Here is a 16077-nt window from a genome sequence, read left to right on the forward strand (position 1 = left end):
TAGCCAGCACTGCAGCTACTGGCCATGCAGGCAGGCATTGACCTGCCCTACCACGCCCAGAGCTCTGGAATTAGGCAGGAGGAAACACTCAGCTGGTCCCTGCGTCTGGCAACTTGCCTGTGGTACCGAGACATGACGAGCATATGACAATGCTTTGGGAGGCATCTGGGTATGCACCTTCAGTTGTATTCCCTGCAAAGATGATGTCAGCTGTGAAGTTGGCAACATTAGCTGTTGGAATGGGACATCTGCTTTTGATCAAATCGCCAAGCAGAAGTACTGCTTAGCTTTTCCTTGAACACAAGACGTCTTCTTTGGCACCATTTAATACCTCAGTAACACTTGCAGTGACCTTCCATCAACTAGACAGCTTTCCCAAAAACCCCCGCCAAGGCCACTAAATGTCTGTGCAGAACTGGAAAACACTGAGAAGAGAGAGAAGGAAAAACAAGGGATGATCTAGCAAACTGATCCAGTGAGCAAAAGGGGAAACCCGCCTGACTGAACAGCCTTGGGATGAGATCTTGAAAGCCTGGTCACCAAAAGCTCTCTGTGCATTGCGAATGATGCTGCCTGCTCTGCTCCTACTGTTAATAAACACCGCCTTGTTCTTTGTTGGCACCTTGATCTTGACCTGCTCATTTCAAATGCAAAGAGTTCCCCTCCCACGCGTGGAATACCTGACAGAACCTGGTCAGAGAGGAGGGCATCTGACACACCTCCCTGCTGAGACGGGCTCCAGGCAGCAGCCCTGCTTCCCCACTGCTCTGCAGGCCCAGGGGCACTGGGGGCTGCGCAAAGCAGGCGCAAAATGCTGCTTTCTTGGTCCACATTCCCTCTGCATGCCTGAATGCCCCCGTCTCCCATGGGAAGCAGCACAGAACCTCAGCCATGCAGGTCCCTTGGAAACGCAGCCATGAAGGTGACCAGGGTCATTCTGAGGGGAACTTGCTTAGTTCTCTGACCCAACAAGGGTTTCAATGCCCACAATACACCACGTCCAGTTGCAAAACCCCACGAATGATAACATGCTGCTACTCTGCCAGCAGTAGCCAGGCAGCAGCACCTGCAGCTGCCATGTGCCTCTCCACCAGGACAAGTCCTGACTCCAGGGAAAGGAAGCCCCCCTTGCTCAGGTGCTCTGGGTACTCTTCTCTCTGAATGGTGAGAGCAGTCAGTCCCTATTGCCTGTGCCACTAAGACAAAAAATGAAAGCTTCTGAGGAACTGCAGAAGGCTCCACATTGACAGGAGGAGGCAACTCCTTCAATCGATAGTCTGAGAAGAGCAGCAAGGAAAATGCATGGGGAAAGGGCATCTGCTCCTGCAAAAGTGACATGATCCCCAGAGGCACAGCCAGCTCACATGCACACAGCCAGCCACGAGCCTGTGGGGGTGTTGGGGGAAGCACTGCTTTTTTATCGCCCCTCTCAGCAAAGGGGAAGCAAAGGGTTCACAAATCCCAAGCACACTTGCACTCTCCTGCAGCTCTGCTTCGTCTTCCCTGGAAGAATAGGAAGAGGTTTCACACACTGTAAATCAAACTGGCTCTTCAGCCAAACAGCCAGTTACAGAACTGATCCTGTGGCCTCTCAAAACTCACCCTTCCGTCAACTCACACTCCTCCCACCAGCTGCCCTGACAGAGGCTACCGTCCAAACGCAAACCCTGCAGCTTCAGGGGGGCACCCACAACGTTGACAGGATGCAGCAGTATTTTGTGAACTTGTAAGGCCCAAAGCTAGAGAACTGCAGGAGCGATTCCCCGGGAGGGCAGCTTGGTGATAAAGGCTGAAGACTTGCAGGCAGGTTCCTTCACTGCAGGCTCCTTTCCCCTCAGGCCTCCTGCACAGCCTGGGGCTTTGCAGTTCCAGCCCACTGGTGGCAGGGCACATGCCTGTCCTCTTCCTCCAGGCCCTCAGCAGCAGGTTTCTACACTCAGCTTTCCCTGCACCCTCCGCATCTCACTTCTCTGCCTCCAGTTCTGTTGCACAAAGCCCAGACTTCACACAACACGTGCAGCCCACCAGCTTTGGCTGGCATTCACCAGCCTGCTCCCCCGAGCACCACGGCTTAGGAGGGCAGCAAGGGACCGCAGGGGCAGTCAAGAGCTTTGCAGAGGCCTCTACTCCAAGGAGGACACGACATGCCGCGACACGATGCACACGTGCACACCCACTCAGAGAGGGACAGACACCAGGAGACGTGGCACTGCAGAAGTCTCTGGGTGTGCAAAAGAGAAGAGCCGTCACTCCTGCTCCCTAGGGCACCAGGGAGGAGGGCCTGGAGAGGAACACTGGAGACTTGTCGAACGGGTATTTCTTTCACTTCAAGCACCGCTTTTTTCCACAGCCTTCCTGCACAGCCTCAGCTCAGGCCCCAGCAATCCCACCCAGCTGAGGGAGGCTGGTGCCAGGCTCCCCCCAAAGCCTCCTGCTCCTCTGCACCATGTCACATACCACCTCAGGCTGCTCTGGCCTCAGTCCCACCAAAAAGGCAAGGCAGAGCAGAGATGGCCACATCGCTACAAAAAACTTCTCTCTCTAGAGTAGATACTCAGTAATATACAAAAAGTTACATCTCCCTAAGCACTCCTATGAAACAACTGCAGAGCAGGCTTGGTCTCTGGCAAAGCCTGCAGTAACTAGGAGGGTGAGCTCTTGGCAGCCCCTAGCTTGAGAGAAAACAGCAGGGGTAGGCCAGCATGACGGGGGGGGTTGGGAAGCGAGCACATGTCATCCTGCCGTGTTTTCCCACCTCCTCCTCACCCCTTGCATTGGCTCTCCCCCAGAGTGGATTGCAAGATGTCAGGCAGCAGCTGCAGACCTGCTCTCAGGTGCTGCACGAAATGGCAGATGCACACCTCCTGCTCCTAAATGGGGATGCCTTCAGCCCTGTCTTGCCGGGGAGACGCTCGCCTCACCGCCTGAAAGCCCATGGCCAGGGAGCATCCCATACAGCACGAGGGTCTCCTGCCAATACAAAAGCAGGCTCTTTGTGGCTCCAAGGCAGCTGCACAGCGCCGCAGCAAGCCTGAAGGGAGACAAGCCCTTGGTCTGCACTTTTCAAAGCAGCAAGTGTGCTGAGGCTACAGAAGCGGGAGAAGGGGCTCACAGCCTGGAGGGTCGTGCTGCCACTCAGAGGGCTCTCGAGAGGCTGGCGAGATGGGCAGAGAGCAATCTCCTGCAGCTGAGCAAAGGCAAGTGCAGGGTCCTGCCTCTGAGCAGCAAGAAGCCCATGCAGCAGGACAACATGGGGGCCGACCTGCTGCAGAGCAGCTTGGCAGAGAAGGACTTGGGGAGTCCTGGTGCAAAACAGGTTAACCATGGGCAAGCATTTGATCTTGGAGCACAGCTGCAAGCAGAGTTATCTGGATGAGTTTTGCCAGCTTAAACAACAGCCAAAAAACAAGTTTCAGAGCAATGCTTGCGGTCTGTAAATCACCAAACTTGAATCCTACTGGGACCTTTCAACTTGCACCCAAATTTATCCTCAGTGATGGAAATCTCTTGTCACAGTTGCTAAAAAGACCATGGAAAAATAACTCCATATGACAGAGAGAAATATGGCTTTAGGGGGCCACTTTGCATCTGTACAGATGACCCAGGGAATACAGCACAGGTTTAGGAACAAGTCAGCCTTGCTCACTGAACCTGCCTCTGTGCTGACTCACTGTGTCCTTGGGCAAGTCATTTCAGCTCTCTGCTCATCAGTTTGCAGGCTTCCCACCAGTTACACTTAACTGATCTTCCCACCGCTCAAGTTGGAACTTGGGTAGAATTTATACATAAAGACAGACAGGAACTTTCGGAATTTCCCTACAATATGCTATTTTACCGCTTTAGGATTTTAACTACAGCACCTAGCACTGTGTGGCCTCAGATCACAATTAGGGCTGCAGTGCACAAGGATGACTAACATAGCAATTAAAAAAAGTTTAAGCTTTAGATCCAGAATTTTAATCCTCATTTTCTGGACTGTCACCAACTACAAGAGTCAAGGAATTAAACTTCTCCCTAAACAACTAATTTGATCCTTCTTGTAATTGACTTTCCTCCTCCTCCTTCTACCCTCCCTCTCCTAGAAAATCTTCTGCTCTCTAGTTGCTGAATTCACTAGGGTGACAATTCTGCCACTGGCAGCATGCGGACAGGCTGTCCAACAGATCCTCTTGATTTAATGACACTCCACAGAGGCTTGTTCAGATATGCAGTTAGAGTCTGAACTTGAGAGATGTACCAGTCTAACTAAAGGAGAGATGATAAACCAGCTTTGATGTGTGCAGTTCTTTCTGTAAGCTTACACCCACCATTGAAGCATTACTTCATTTTTTAAACACAGGTCAGACTGAACATACACCAAGAGCTTTTCAAAATTAGATGACTTTATATATAGCTCTTTTGGGGAAGCTGTACAGTTTCCCCACTTGTGTGCTCTACATCACGGCTAGAAAAATCACATTATACCACATTCAAAACAGAAATGCATAACCCTGAGTCAAAAGCTAAAAAGCAGTTCTTTGAGGGCAGGAAAAGTAGGCAGTTAAGAAACCACCAGCGCATGCAAGCCAGATGCAACAGTTCCTTAGCTAAACAAAGGCAAACGCGTTGCAATGGCGAATGTTTTTGTTGTGAGCTTTCATACTCACTCTGGCTGCTTTTCAAAGAAACAAGTGCTGTTGTAGCACATCCCAGCAAAAGGTCCTCTATGTTGTGGTCTTGGGTAAAACACACAAGTTCAAAATTTTGATGTTTGCTATCTCAATAAAAAGCCTTTAACAGGAGCCTGACCCAGAGCAAAAACAACACACTAAGATTTACGCATCCAATGAGACAAACTTTAGCATGATCATGGATGACATGTCCTTCTGCTCCCACTGATTTTCAGGGAGAGGGGGAGGAAGGGAAGTTGTCAACCCCATACTATGAGCAGCCCAAAGGATTAGGTCCCAGCTAGCCTTTTAAGACAGAAAGAATGGAAACCCTGTTAAGCTTCCAGCATCTGACTGAGCAAAGCATGAACCTACCTGTTTCACCCTGTCCATGGCAATCATTCAGTTCAGCCAGAAGCTGGTTGAAGTCATCCTGATGAGCAATCCAGTTGTCCTGTAAATATCACCGCCATGAATACAAGGCAAGAGCTTTCAGTCCTAACAGAAATTTTGCTAAAAAGTGTATTAAGATTCTGCACTCTGAGAAGTAACTTAATCGCAGGTACTCAACCCTTCTTGGCAGGAGGGACCCTCTGAAACTCCACAGGTGGCAACACTAACAGCGGCTTGTTACAGTCACTCCAAAGTGCAGAACTGATAAGGGTTGTGTTTGCATGTCTTCAAACAATACTGAGCTGCTGTTGGCTCTGCGTGCCATAGTCTGGGCTAGATGTTTTCAACAGCAGGCAGGAAATATTAAGGTGATTTTTCCGGCAACAATGTTACTCGAGATGTTGACTCAGAATCCAGTACCTTTAAGACTAAATTCTGCTTTTGCTATGTACCTGAGCTCCACTCAGGAAGGTGACTGTTCCAGAAGGAAAGGCAGAAGGCATAAAGCTAAGCTAGGTAGCCTTTACAGAAGAGACACAGAGGAAGCAAGTATTTTAGTGGTTTGCTAGAAAGCAACTATTCTCTGAACAGCCTCCTGTACTCACTGTAACCTTCCCAAATAGCCACTTTCTCCCAAAACACCCAACAGAGCATAACTAAACTGAAGGTCAAGAGTTTCTGCAGAGATGTTCACACAGGTGTATACCGCCACCAAGAGTGACAGCAGATTTCACTGAAGTCCCATTACAAAGGTTGTGCTTTAGCTGAAATGGGAGCCACATTTTCTTACCCAGGTCGAGTGCTCACCTCGTGATTGATGGTTGCTCCTAACCCCAGCATGTTGTTTTTCACGTGAACCTTGATATGTTCTGTATTCCCTTGTTCCTGAGCCCCAAGACCCTGAGGAGGATTTAAGGGCAAAAGCGTAAGGATTTTTCTGCAGTGTCTAAGCAACTAGAGTTTTTGTACTGTAAGACAATTTGTAATGAAATACAGCAATAAACCACAAGTTACTATTTATTTGCTTGCCGGCAACTTAATTCATTTGCAGGCATTAGCACACACGAGATATTAAGTATTTCTAATTTACTACTAAGGCCTCCAGCAAAATATCATAAACACTAAAATAGCAACAACATTATGTAGCTGGGTGATTAATCAGGAAGCCACCTGACACTCCCAGGCAACTCCAAAGTGTTTACTATTTTAAAACAAAACACACAACATAAATGTGTCTCTCACCAAAAATACAGTCGCCATTGGGAAGGCAGATGCATAACGACAAACAGCTATAAGACACAGGATAGCTCATACTGCATAATAAAGGTATGTTGGGGTGGGGGGCAGAGAAAGGATCAGAATGCAGCTAACAGAGCCTTAAAAACATCCTCTATAGCATTCACACCCGTAACTTAGTAAAGAGATGGGGGCAAACAAATGTTGGTTTTGTCTGTTCTAAAAACCCTAAGCATTCGCATCTTGGAAGCAATCTTTGGGTCTGGTATTATCTTTTTTATCTGTATGATTTGGGGTGGGGGGAAGACAAAGCCTTTGCCTGAGTTTATAATGAAATGGGGATATAAAACCTTCTAGCACAGCTGTAGCTGTTGTAAAGGAAGACCCTGCAGCCTAAGCTAGGAGAATTACTGTGAGGAAGACAAGGGGAGATGACAGACACAAAGCAACACAGGGCCTTCCTTCCACACCCTGACACAGTGTTCGTAACGGCAAAGGCATTATCTACGCTGAGATGAGCTGGCTGCCTAAGATATAAACAGAATATTTAACAGTACTTTTTCTACTCTGGGTTATACATCTATTTTCATCTTACATACAAAACAAACATGCATGCACCTTTACATAGCCAGACAGTTCTCAGTCACATACTGCAACAGTTTGTTCTAAAGCCTAGAGAAACCAATGCCAGTTCCTTGATTTCAGCAGCCTTTGAATCAGGTCCCACTGGTTATTTTTGAAATTAAAGGCAGGCAGAAGATTTTTTATGTACTAAATAGAAGCCAGTTTTCTGAGGCAAGAGTAGGCTACAATCCAAGAGCAGGCTTATTTTTGGCACTGTAAATTTTAATTTATTCACAGAGTTGAAAACAGTCCTAATTTTATTCCTTTTAAAAGGGGCAGGGAGAGGAGTTGAAGGAGAACAGTTAAGGATATATTGTGGATTTTCTTTGTGCGTTTCATTAGTGACGCAAGACTTGAAAACACGCTGACATGCAAGCCCAACTCCCCGCTTTGCTGAGACACCTTTGTGGAAGTTAAACTGCTTTTAAGGGAGAGCTGAGATGTCTGCATTGACCTAGAGAGTTATTCTTAGCACCAAAGCCAGTCACCTCACCCCCTTACCGCACAGGTATAGGCTGGAAGCTGAAAGGAATACAGCTCACACACTACATTTCAGTCATTCAGGGAACACATCAGAAGTAACCTTTAAAAAATAGGTGAAAGATTAAAGCAGATCCTGGAGTTGTTTTAAACAATATAAAAGGCCATGGAGAGAACTGAGGGCATAAAGGCAACTTAAAGTCTTCTCTAATACTTATCTGATTTTACATCCATGCTCCTATTTTTACTGGGGGACATTATCTTGTTTGGGAGGGGAGTGGGGAACGGAATGCAAGAAAGCCAGAAGTTAGTGAGTATCTGTGTAAAAAACCTAAAAATTTAACATTGCTCAAGTTTTCTCTGCATTCTCATCAGACTTCAAGAATAAATTACATAAAAAGAAGATGGCTGTTTAAACACTGGGACCGAGAGTCACCTGCAAGTCTTCCACCCAGATCTCTCCTCTTCTCAGCGTTTTTAGTTCAAAAAAAGTTGAGAGACAACCTTTCAGCTAGACAATTCTCCTTTAAGTCATACCTTTCCTTTGGACCAGCCCATCTTTTCCAGCATCTTCTGGCCAAATTTAGATTCATCTTTACTCCAAGCACTGTTTCGTGGATCCACAGACCACTTCTGCCTTCGACGGGCTACAGCAAGAAGGAAAAGTCAGGCTCCGTTTATACTGTGCTTACAGTGTGCATATTATTTATTTCTAATCAATTCAAGAGAAGTCCTTCATTCCAAAAAACAGAACTTATGCCAGACCAAGCATGTTTTGGGGGGGGGTTATTTTTACCAAATTATAGATTGCAAAGAAGTCCAGTGAAAAATATTACTATTAATGTGAATAATGCCACAGCAAGATAGCTATGGAATTGGTCAAACCCTGGGGACGGGCTGCACTTTAGCAAAAGCTTTAGGAAATGTCATTTAAAAGTATAGGCCTAAGTTCGGTTTGAACTTTATTTTACATTTGGCTTCAACAGGTGATCTATAGAAGAGATGTCAAAGCTGGTTTTCCTAGCTCTGACAAATATCTACTGTCCATCCTTCCTCTTATCAAGAATAAAGGAGATCTAGTATCTGCCTTCATAACAAAAAGCCAAACCCCAAATAAAACCTAATCACTCATATAGAATGACAGAGCAGAAATCTACCCAATTTCAGATTTTGGATTTGCCACAAAATGGCTTATTCAGAAACCCTGCAAAAGTCAATAGAAATTATTGCAGGTGTCAGAGATCTTCAGGATCTGGCTTCTTCTGTTCTAAATCTACTACTGAATAACTACAATGCCCCATGCCCAAATACATATGTTTGCCTTTATCACTACGAATAGCTTCACTGAAATCGAGGAAGAAAAGTTACTACAGTTAACCAGTCACATTAAGTGTGCACCTAAACATATGCAGGAAGAGAACTGAAATAAAACAAGATGAAAAGAATGGGAGACAGGAAGATTACAAACTTCGTTAAACAAGATGGGAAATGGAGAATCATTATGACCGAGTAACTCAAGGCCACAAAAAGTCAGTAGGAACCCATGTCCACCGAGACCTTTTCATCATAATCAGGAAATCATCTTTCCCTAAAATGCAGTACTCACAATCTGGGCCAGAGGGAGAGAATATCACAGCGAAGTTCAATTTATTTTTAGCCTCATCTTGGGTCTTTCTTAAATAAAAACTAATGCTACCAGAAAGTGTGATGGTGGTTGCTTTTTTTAAACATTGTTTGAAGCTTCGAAGCTCAAAATAGGCAACATAAGGCAGTCCCTTAAAAAGCAGAAGTCTGACAAAGAATTTCATAAAACACCAAACAGTCTATTAAAAAGATTTTACAGTATAAGTGACTCAGTGCTGTGACAGAAATCCATACAACACTCGTTCGGTCCACTTCTCTATAGGCAAATGATTGACCTATTTCCATCAGGCAGCCTTCAGAGAAACAAACATCCACTACAAACCCTGTGCTGGTAACACAACGTGGTAAAGTGCTACTGTGGACTGGGATTTTTACACGGGCCCAAGCAGATTAGGCTTCCCAACTGCTCCACTGCAAACAGAACGCCTGGCTAGGTGGCTCACTTCACTCATTTACTGTGTTTGAGACAGTCAGCTAGGAATTTGGGGCAATCAGTTTCACATGCTTTATCATCTTCCTTCACCCAAGATACAGACAATTTCTAGGGACCCACGTTTCAGAGGGTTGATAGGGGGAATGAATTAAAAAGATCTCAATCAAGCTGGGCAGTAAAAGTTAAGGCCTACCAAAACTGGGAAAATCTTGGCCATTGCTTCCTTTAGTAGCTAAGTGTGAAACAGACATTAAGGTTAATAAAAAGAACCAATTTCATAGAGAAGGTTATGCTCCCCAGCTGAGCAGCAGCCTTCCTTTCAATCATATTTCCTAATTATTCCCTTTGTTTAAAATCCCTCAGTTAGCAACAACTCTCCTTCACTGAGTCACTAAAACCAACTTGCTCAATTCTATTTTTTAATCTATCTATAACACCATACTCAGTATGCTCATCTACTATTTTGCTCTCTGTAACTAGTTCCCCAAGTGGCGAGGCTGCAAATCCCAAGAAATTAAAGTCAATGCAATTCACACATTTGTAAAGTACAGTGTGTATCTAAGGATTTGTCTACGCAGTAGAAGTAATCCATGTCAACTGAACGTGTGAATTTAAATTAATTTCCAAACTGAATTGTTTGATGAAGTTCAACTAATCCACTTTAAAAGTCAATTTTGATTAATTTTCCAGAACATCTCTCTATAGACAAGCCCCAAGACATTCTACTCCCAGGAGAACCCTGATAACAAAACACGAGGAGACTTAATGCAAAGATTTCTTAAGCTTGAAATTTTAAGAGACCTTCCTCTTCCCAGCACTTTTAATCCATATACTTCAAACCTTGCAACTACTGTAAGGGGATTAATCCTCACATTTCTGTCATGTTAACACAGTCTTATTTGCAAATATCATAAGCTAGTTGCAGGAAACTAAAGAAAGTTGCTTATATTGATCAAAAGTATTTAAGAAGAATCAGGAACACTTTCATGTCACCTATAGCAATCATAAATCATCTACCCTCTCCAAACAAATGATAAAAAAGGTATTCAGCCTGCAGTTTGTCAGAGATGTTTGCTCACAGAGGTGTCTTAAAAATCTACTCTCTTCCAGCTAAAAAGTTCAGCTCTGAAGTTAACACCAACGTTCTGGGCTGCTCTTAGAAAATGATGCTAGAGATATTAATGAAATTCTGAGCAAGTAGCACCATCCAGTGGAGAAAACTGTCATTTCTTTAGATACTCCCTTAACCCAGAGGCCCCACTATTTGGAAAAGATCAATTACTAAACTGTTTTGCCCAAACAAATACGTGCACCAGACATGGAATTAAACTATAATTTTCTGAAAGTAAGCTAGGAGGCATTCAAGAGCTCTGACTCACCCAGTTCATTTCCCCAAATCACCAAATTCTATGTTTCCTTTCACAAATCCTTCTGACCCAGTACCCAACTTCTAACTTTGCCCATGTCTCTATAGCATGCGAGATTATGGGTTCCCATCCAAACCAGAGCTGTGGGCCTACATCTAGTGATAACAAGGACAGTAATAAATAGGCTGAATTTGCCTTCAGTGATCAGGAAAAGAAAAAGATACAGTCCACAGACAGGAATTTTTTTTATTCCAAGCTAGTAAACCCATCAATATAGTTCTTTCCCTCCAAAATGAGCACCACTCAGACAGACAGTTAATTATCAAAGTTTATTAAAAACTCTGAGTTAAAAATAAGTGAAAAGTAAAAGCTAACCTTTTGCCCATTTCTGCTACTGATATGCTTTTAAACTCAAACTACATAAACTGTTATTTTACATTCCCGCTATGCATGTGCTTTCACAATTGTAGTAAAACCAATTAACCCCTCTCCCCAACTCTCTTTTGGGATTAGTAGGAGCATGTGAACTTGATGCAGAATTGCAAACAAGAATACAAGTGGATTACACGGCCTTACTGAATTTGCAGGTGATGAACAAAAACGTACAATTCTGGAAAGGTGGCTTTCAGTAGTTAGATTTGTTTTTAAGACAACCGATTTCCAAAGGGTTTTTTTGTTTGTTTGTTTTTCACTATATCCAGAAGCATTAACGTAGCATTACAATACTGAAGCTTGCAGTATCAAATTAAAAAAAGAAGAAATTCTCAAAAATGGTACCAACAAAGTTGACATCTGAAATAATCAGAAAGGTACATGCATAAAAGCAATTTTCAACAATTCAGATCTATATCTCCCAATGGAAACCAGATTTTCTCTTTAGCCATTACGCTTATGTCCATCTTTCCTACAGTTAAGGAAACAAATTTATTAGACCTTCTGTTATGATTTTCAGGGTATCTTGACAACAGTTAATCTCACCAATATCAGCTAAGAACATTAACAACAACCACACACAACTATACCAGAGCTGTTACATAAAAACCTACATGAATGCAGTATTCTGTAACTACGCAGTAGTCTGTAACTATTATTAGAAAAGTTTCTTGTCGCATTTGCACTCTCCGTTAACAAGACGAAATATTGTGCATGCATAATTGAGAGGTTTACACACAGATTTACATTTACTAGAGAAAGCTACTTCACAGAAACACATCTTGAATTTGGAAGACAAGATAACAAAAACTTTGTTTCTGCGGGAAAAAAAAAAAAAATCCCACTTCAGGCCAACCCCAAGAGAGTTCTGTATCCTGAATAGATGAACTTCACCCAAAGAAAAGTTATCGACTGGGATATTCACCCCAAGGCTTTAATCGATGCTGTTAGATACAGGGAGCCCAAGCCTTCACGCATCTCAGAGGTAGGAGCAAAGCCCTTCTTGATTCCAGTGTCGGGGGGGGGGGGGGGGGGGGAGAAATTACCCAGGTGGCTCGTAACAACATAGAAAACCTTCACGAATGCTCCATTCGGCAACACCCTGGTGCAAAAGGCTTACAAGAAACGGCTCAGCCTTAAACATGAGTTCTCCCAGTGAGCCCAGGGGATCTACTGCACTTAGAGCTACGCAGGCTGGTGCCTTTACCGAAGCAGCCGCCTAAAACCCTTTATCTCCTGCTCTCTCCTTCCCCCACAGCGGAATTTCGCCCTGGCCCCAAACCCCCGGCCTCAGGGCAGCCGCCCAGCGCCCAGGCCTGGCGGAGGGCGGCGCGGGGCAGCCCTGAGGCGACCCCCGCTCCCCGCTACAGCGGTAGCGCCCAGACCGGCACCCTCCCCGCAGGGATAACGGCTCCTTCTCCTCGCCATTCCCGCCATCACCCCCCGCTGCAGGCGGAATCACCCCCCAACAAGCGGTTCCTCCCCCGGGGAGCCCCGAGAAGCCACTCACGCTCCGCCAGCATCGCCATCTTGGGGGCCTGCCTCCCTCCCGGCCACTGAGGCGCCAGCCCGGCTCCTCGGACGCCGTCGGGGGCCTTCCGCGCTTTCGGGCGCAGGAAAAGGCGAGCAAGGCGCAGCCTGCTTGAAAAGCCACGAAGCAGCCGGGCGCAACCCTCACCCGTGAGGAAACAGAGGTTGTAAAGCTATCTTCCGGGTGATAAAGCTTAAAAAAATACGTACTATATCGAATATCGGCTATTCCCGCGCATATTTCCGTGGCTATTAGACAGGCGTTTCTGCGGGCAGCTGAAGCGCTCGCACAGGGCCGGGACGGGGGAGCGGGGTGTCGCCGGCCCCCAGGGAGGCTCCGAGCCGCCCGGCGGCCTCTGCCCAGCGCGTTGGGGGCCCTGAGGGCCCCGGGCAGCCTCGGAGCACGGCAGGGAGCTGCCAAAGCTGCCTCACCCCCCTCAGGGTCGGGAGGGAGGGTTGGCGGGGCCGTTTGGGGCGTTCAGCCGTCTCCACAGGCAGAGCCGGTTGTGGGGGGGTTGGCGGGGGTCGGGAAATTACCTAGAAAGTTGGTCAAGAGCAGGGTGAATCGTGCTGGTAGGGTATTGTCTTGCCTTAGAAATGGTATGAGTGCAGGTTAGCTCAGTTTGCACTTTTCTCAAAGAGTTGTAGGGCTGGAGAGGCCCTCACAATGCTGCATCCACCAGCTTGTGCTCATCCTCTGGTCCCTAGAGAAGTTCAGCTTTAAGGCATGATCGCGGCAGCCCTTGGTGGTACCTACTTCTTACAGACATCCAAAGAAGAGCCGCCAAAGCCTCTTCAGGAAAACTATGCCTTTATCTCCTTTTCACGATTTTTAAGATTCTGAGATTCCTCCCCTCCACCTGCCCAAATCGTCCTTGCTGTAATGTAAGCACTCTGCTTCTTGCCTTACCCACTTAAGATGTGGAAACAATTTATTCCTTCCTTCCTGCAACAAGTTTTTATGCATTTGAAGACTGAGCACATTGCCTCCTCGGTGTTTACTTGCTGAATCAAAACCACGCCTGTTTAGCAATCTTTCTTTGTGGGTCATGTTTTGGAGCGCACTGATCATTCATGTCTTCTGTTTTCTACCTGCTTTCTAGTTGTCTCATCTTATTTGAAATACAGCACCCAAAATACAACACAGGGATTGCTGCTGAGTTTCTGAGAGCACTTACTAGAGTTGTAGGCTGCTTCCTCTTTGTCTGAGGCTCCATTTTTCATCTTTCAGTGTTTTGTTCTCTAACCTCCATATACCCTTCAGGGAAGTGCTACTTAATGAGGGGTTTTGCATTCTGTGTTCATGCAGTGGATTAATGCTGTCTTTTGCCCCTACTGAATCAATACGGATTTTCTTCAGACTGTATTTCCATTTTGTTCATGGTGTTCTGAATTCCAGACCTATCCTTCAGTGTCTCTGCTGTCTCTTTCCCAGCTTGGAGTCACCTGCAAATGCAGTAAGTGTACCCTGTACCATAAGTCAGGTCACTAATGAAAATATTGAATATGATTTGTTCTTGGCAAGCCTATAACCTTTCAAATAATCTGTTGATTTATTTCTATAGTTTAACTTCAGTTCCTGTTAAACTGACTGCTCTGACTGCCCCAGTTCCTCCTTTACCACTCCCCCTTTAAAGAAGGGTATCAGATTGGCCCTTCAGTAGTCTTCTAATCTCACATCCAACCTATACAAGTTCTCATAATACGTACTTTGACCTGATAGTTTTGTCAGTTCTCTAAGTATTTTCAGGTCACATTCTTCAGGCTTGACTGATGTGAAAACAAATAAAATACTTTCCAGTCCTTTACCACCTGGGACAGAGATCTTCTTCCTTTGCTTCTGTTGCTAATTGTGTTAGCCACTTGATTGCTGTTAATTCCTTTCATGAAGACAGGATGGATGAATCACATCATGCCCCCTCTGCTGCGCAGTGGATCAGCCTTGCCCTTGGTCTTCCTGTTGTGACTCTTACATTACATAAAGGTGTCTCATTGCTGGTTGTATCTTATTCCGTGCCTTGACTTTTCTCATTTTGTCCCTTTTACTCATACTATATGTCTGTATGCAGTCTGCATGACTTGGCCTTGACTCTGCTTGTTCCTTCAGCTTGCAGCTAGGTGTTAGGCACTGGTGCTCTTATCAGTGTTAAATTAAGGAATGGCTGGCTACCATTAATTCGTAGACCAAGTTCTTTATATTGCCCAGTAATTCTCTGAGCTTACTGAGGTCTGCTTGAAATCTGTTATTTTTATTTGACTCCTCTCTCCTCCTTGAGGAGGAATCATCATTTGTACCTGGAAATTACCAGGTACCTTGGTAGCTTTCAGGTCACTTTCACTTAAAATTTCCCTCCGGGGGAAATCCCTAGAGGTCAGAATCAACCCTTAGAAGAGCCTTCTTTCTCTTTGCTTTACCTCCTGTACTAAAAAAATATCACATATACCACAGACCTGCTTGGATTATCTAGAACAGGGTCCATCTGCTCCCTTAACTGTGTACAAGGCAGACCTCTAATTTGAACTCCTGCTGTTTGTCTCTCTCTCCTGACACAGGGGGAGTTTAGATACCCAGTTGATTCTTCGGATAGCTCAAGTTGAATCTCCTCCTTGGTACCTTCCTAGTGGAAGTCAGGCTAGATGAAATCTCTTGTCACCACCCACTTTGTCATTCTGCTAGTTCTCAAAAATCATTTGTCACCCAGTCTGCCTTCTGGCACTCTCAGGTCACCTCCTAGGATGCTCTTCCCCTTTCATTACCACTCAGAGACTCTCAGCAGGGGCCACTCTTTACCTAGTGTCTGGATCTGAAATACAAGGTGTTTTATCCTCACCTCAACAATCCTTCTACCTGTGTTTTCTGACCAAAGTACTCCACAGTAATAGCCATTTCTATGAATTATCCCTCCGAGGTCTCTATTCCATCAGTTAAATTGTAGTGTCATCCATGCAGTAAATGTTTTAATGGCCACTTTCCTGGGTGAGCCATTGCACCAGGCAAATTCTGCTTTCATTTTTCATTCTGCACCGGTAAAAGTCTCTTAGCTGAGAGTGCTGGTGTAATATCTTATTGCTCCAATAGATAGCAGCATTACACACATTTGCGTGAGCTTCGCTGTGGTCTTAAAGAAATCAGTGAAGGTGTAAGATTGGAAGTAATTTCAGTTAAAAGACTCCTTGAGGTTGAGATTTGCTGCTTGTTTATTTTTGAAACTTCATAGTCAACTGCATCAAAGCACTTCTACTTCCATTATTATATTACTCCCCTGTTTGCAAAGAATCACAGCTCAAC

At 45.2% G+C, this 16077-nt stretch overlaps 1 protein-coding gene across 1 annotated transcript in view; it reads right to left on the minus strand.

The window, feature by feature from the left end:
• Positions 1 to 12866, minus strand: part of LOC112984282 (PIN2/TERF1-interacting telomerase inhibitor 1) — a 73367-nt gene extending 60501 nt beyond the window's left edge. Inside the window, exons 1-4 of the mRNA XM_064508282.1 lie at positions 12769 to 12866; positions 7920 to 8029; positions 5850 to 5942; positions 5025 to 5103 (exon numbers count right to left, since the gene is read on the minus strand). Of these exons, the coding sequence (XP_064364352.1) occupies positions 5025 to 5103; positions 5850 to 5942; positions 7920 to 8029; positions 12769 to 12787 (301 nt within the window). The 5' untranslated portion in view covers positions 12788 to 12866. The remainder of the gene's footprint in view (positions 1 to 5024; positions 5104 to 5849; positions 5943 to 7919; positions 8030 to 12768) is intronic.
• Between the last annotated feature and the right edge of the window lie 3211 nt (positions 12867 to 16077).

Source organism: Dromaius novaehollandiae, chromosome 3 (genome assembly GCF_036370855.1).
Source record: "Dromaius novaehollandiae isolate bDroNov1 chromosome 3, bDroNov1.hap1, whole genome shotgun sequence".
Classification (NCBI taxonomy): Eukaryota; Metazoa; Chordata; class Aves; order Casuariiformes; family Dromaiidae; genus Dromaius; species Dromaius novaehollandiae.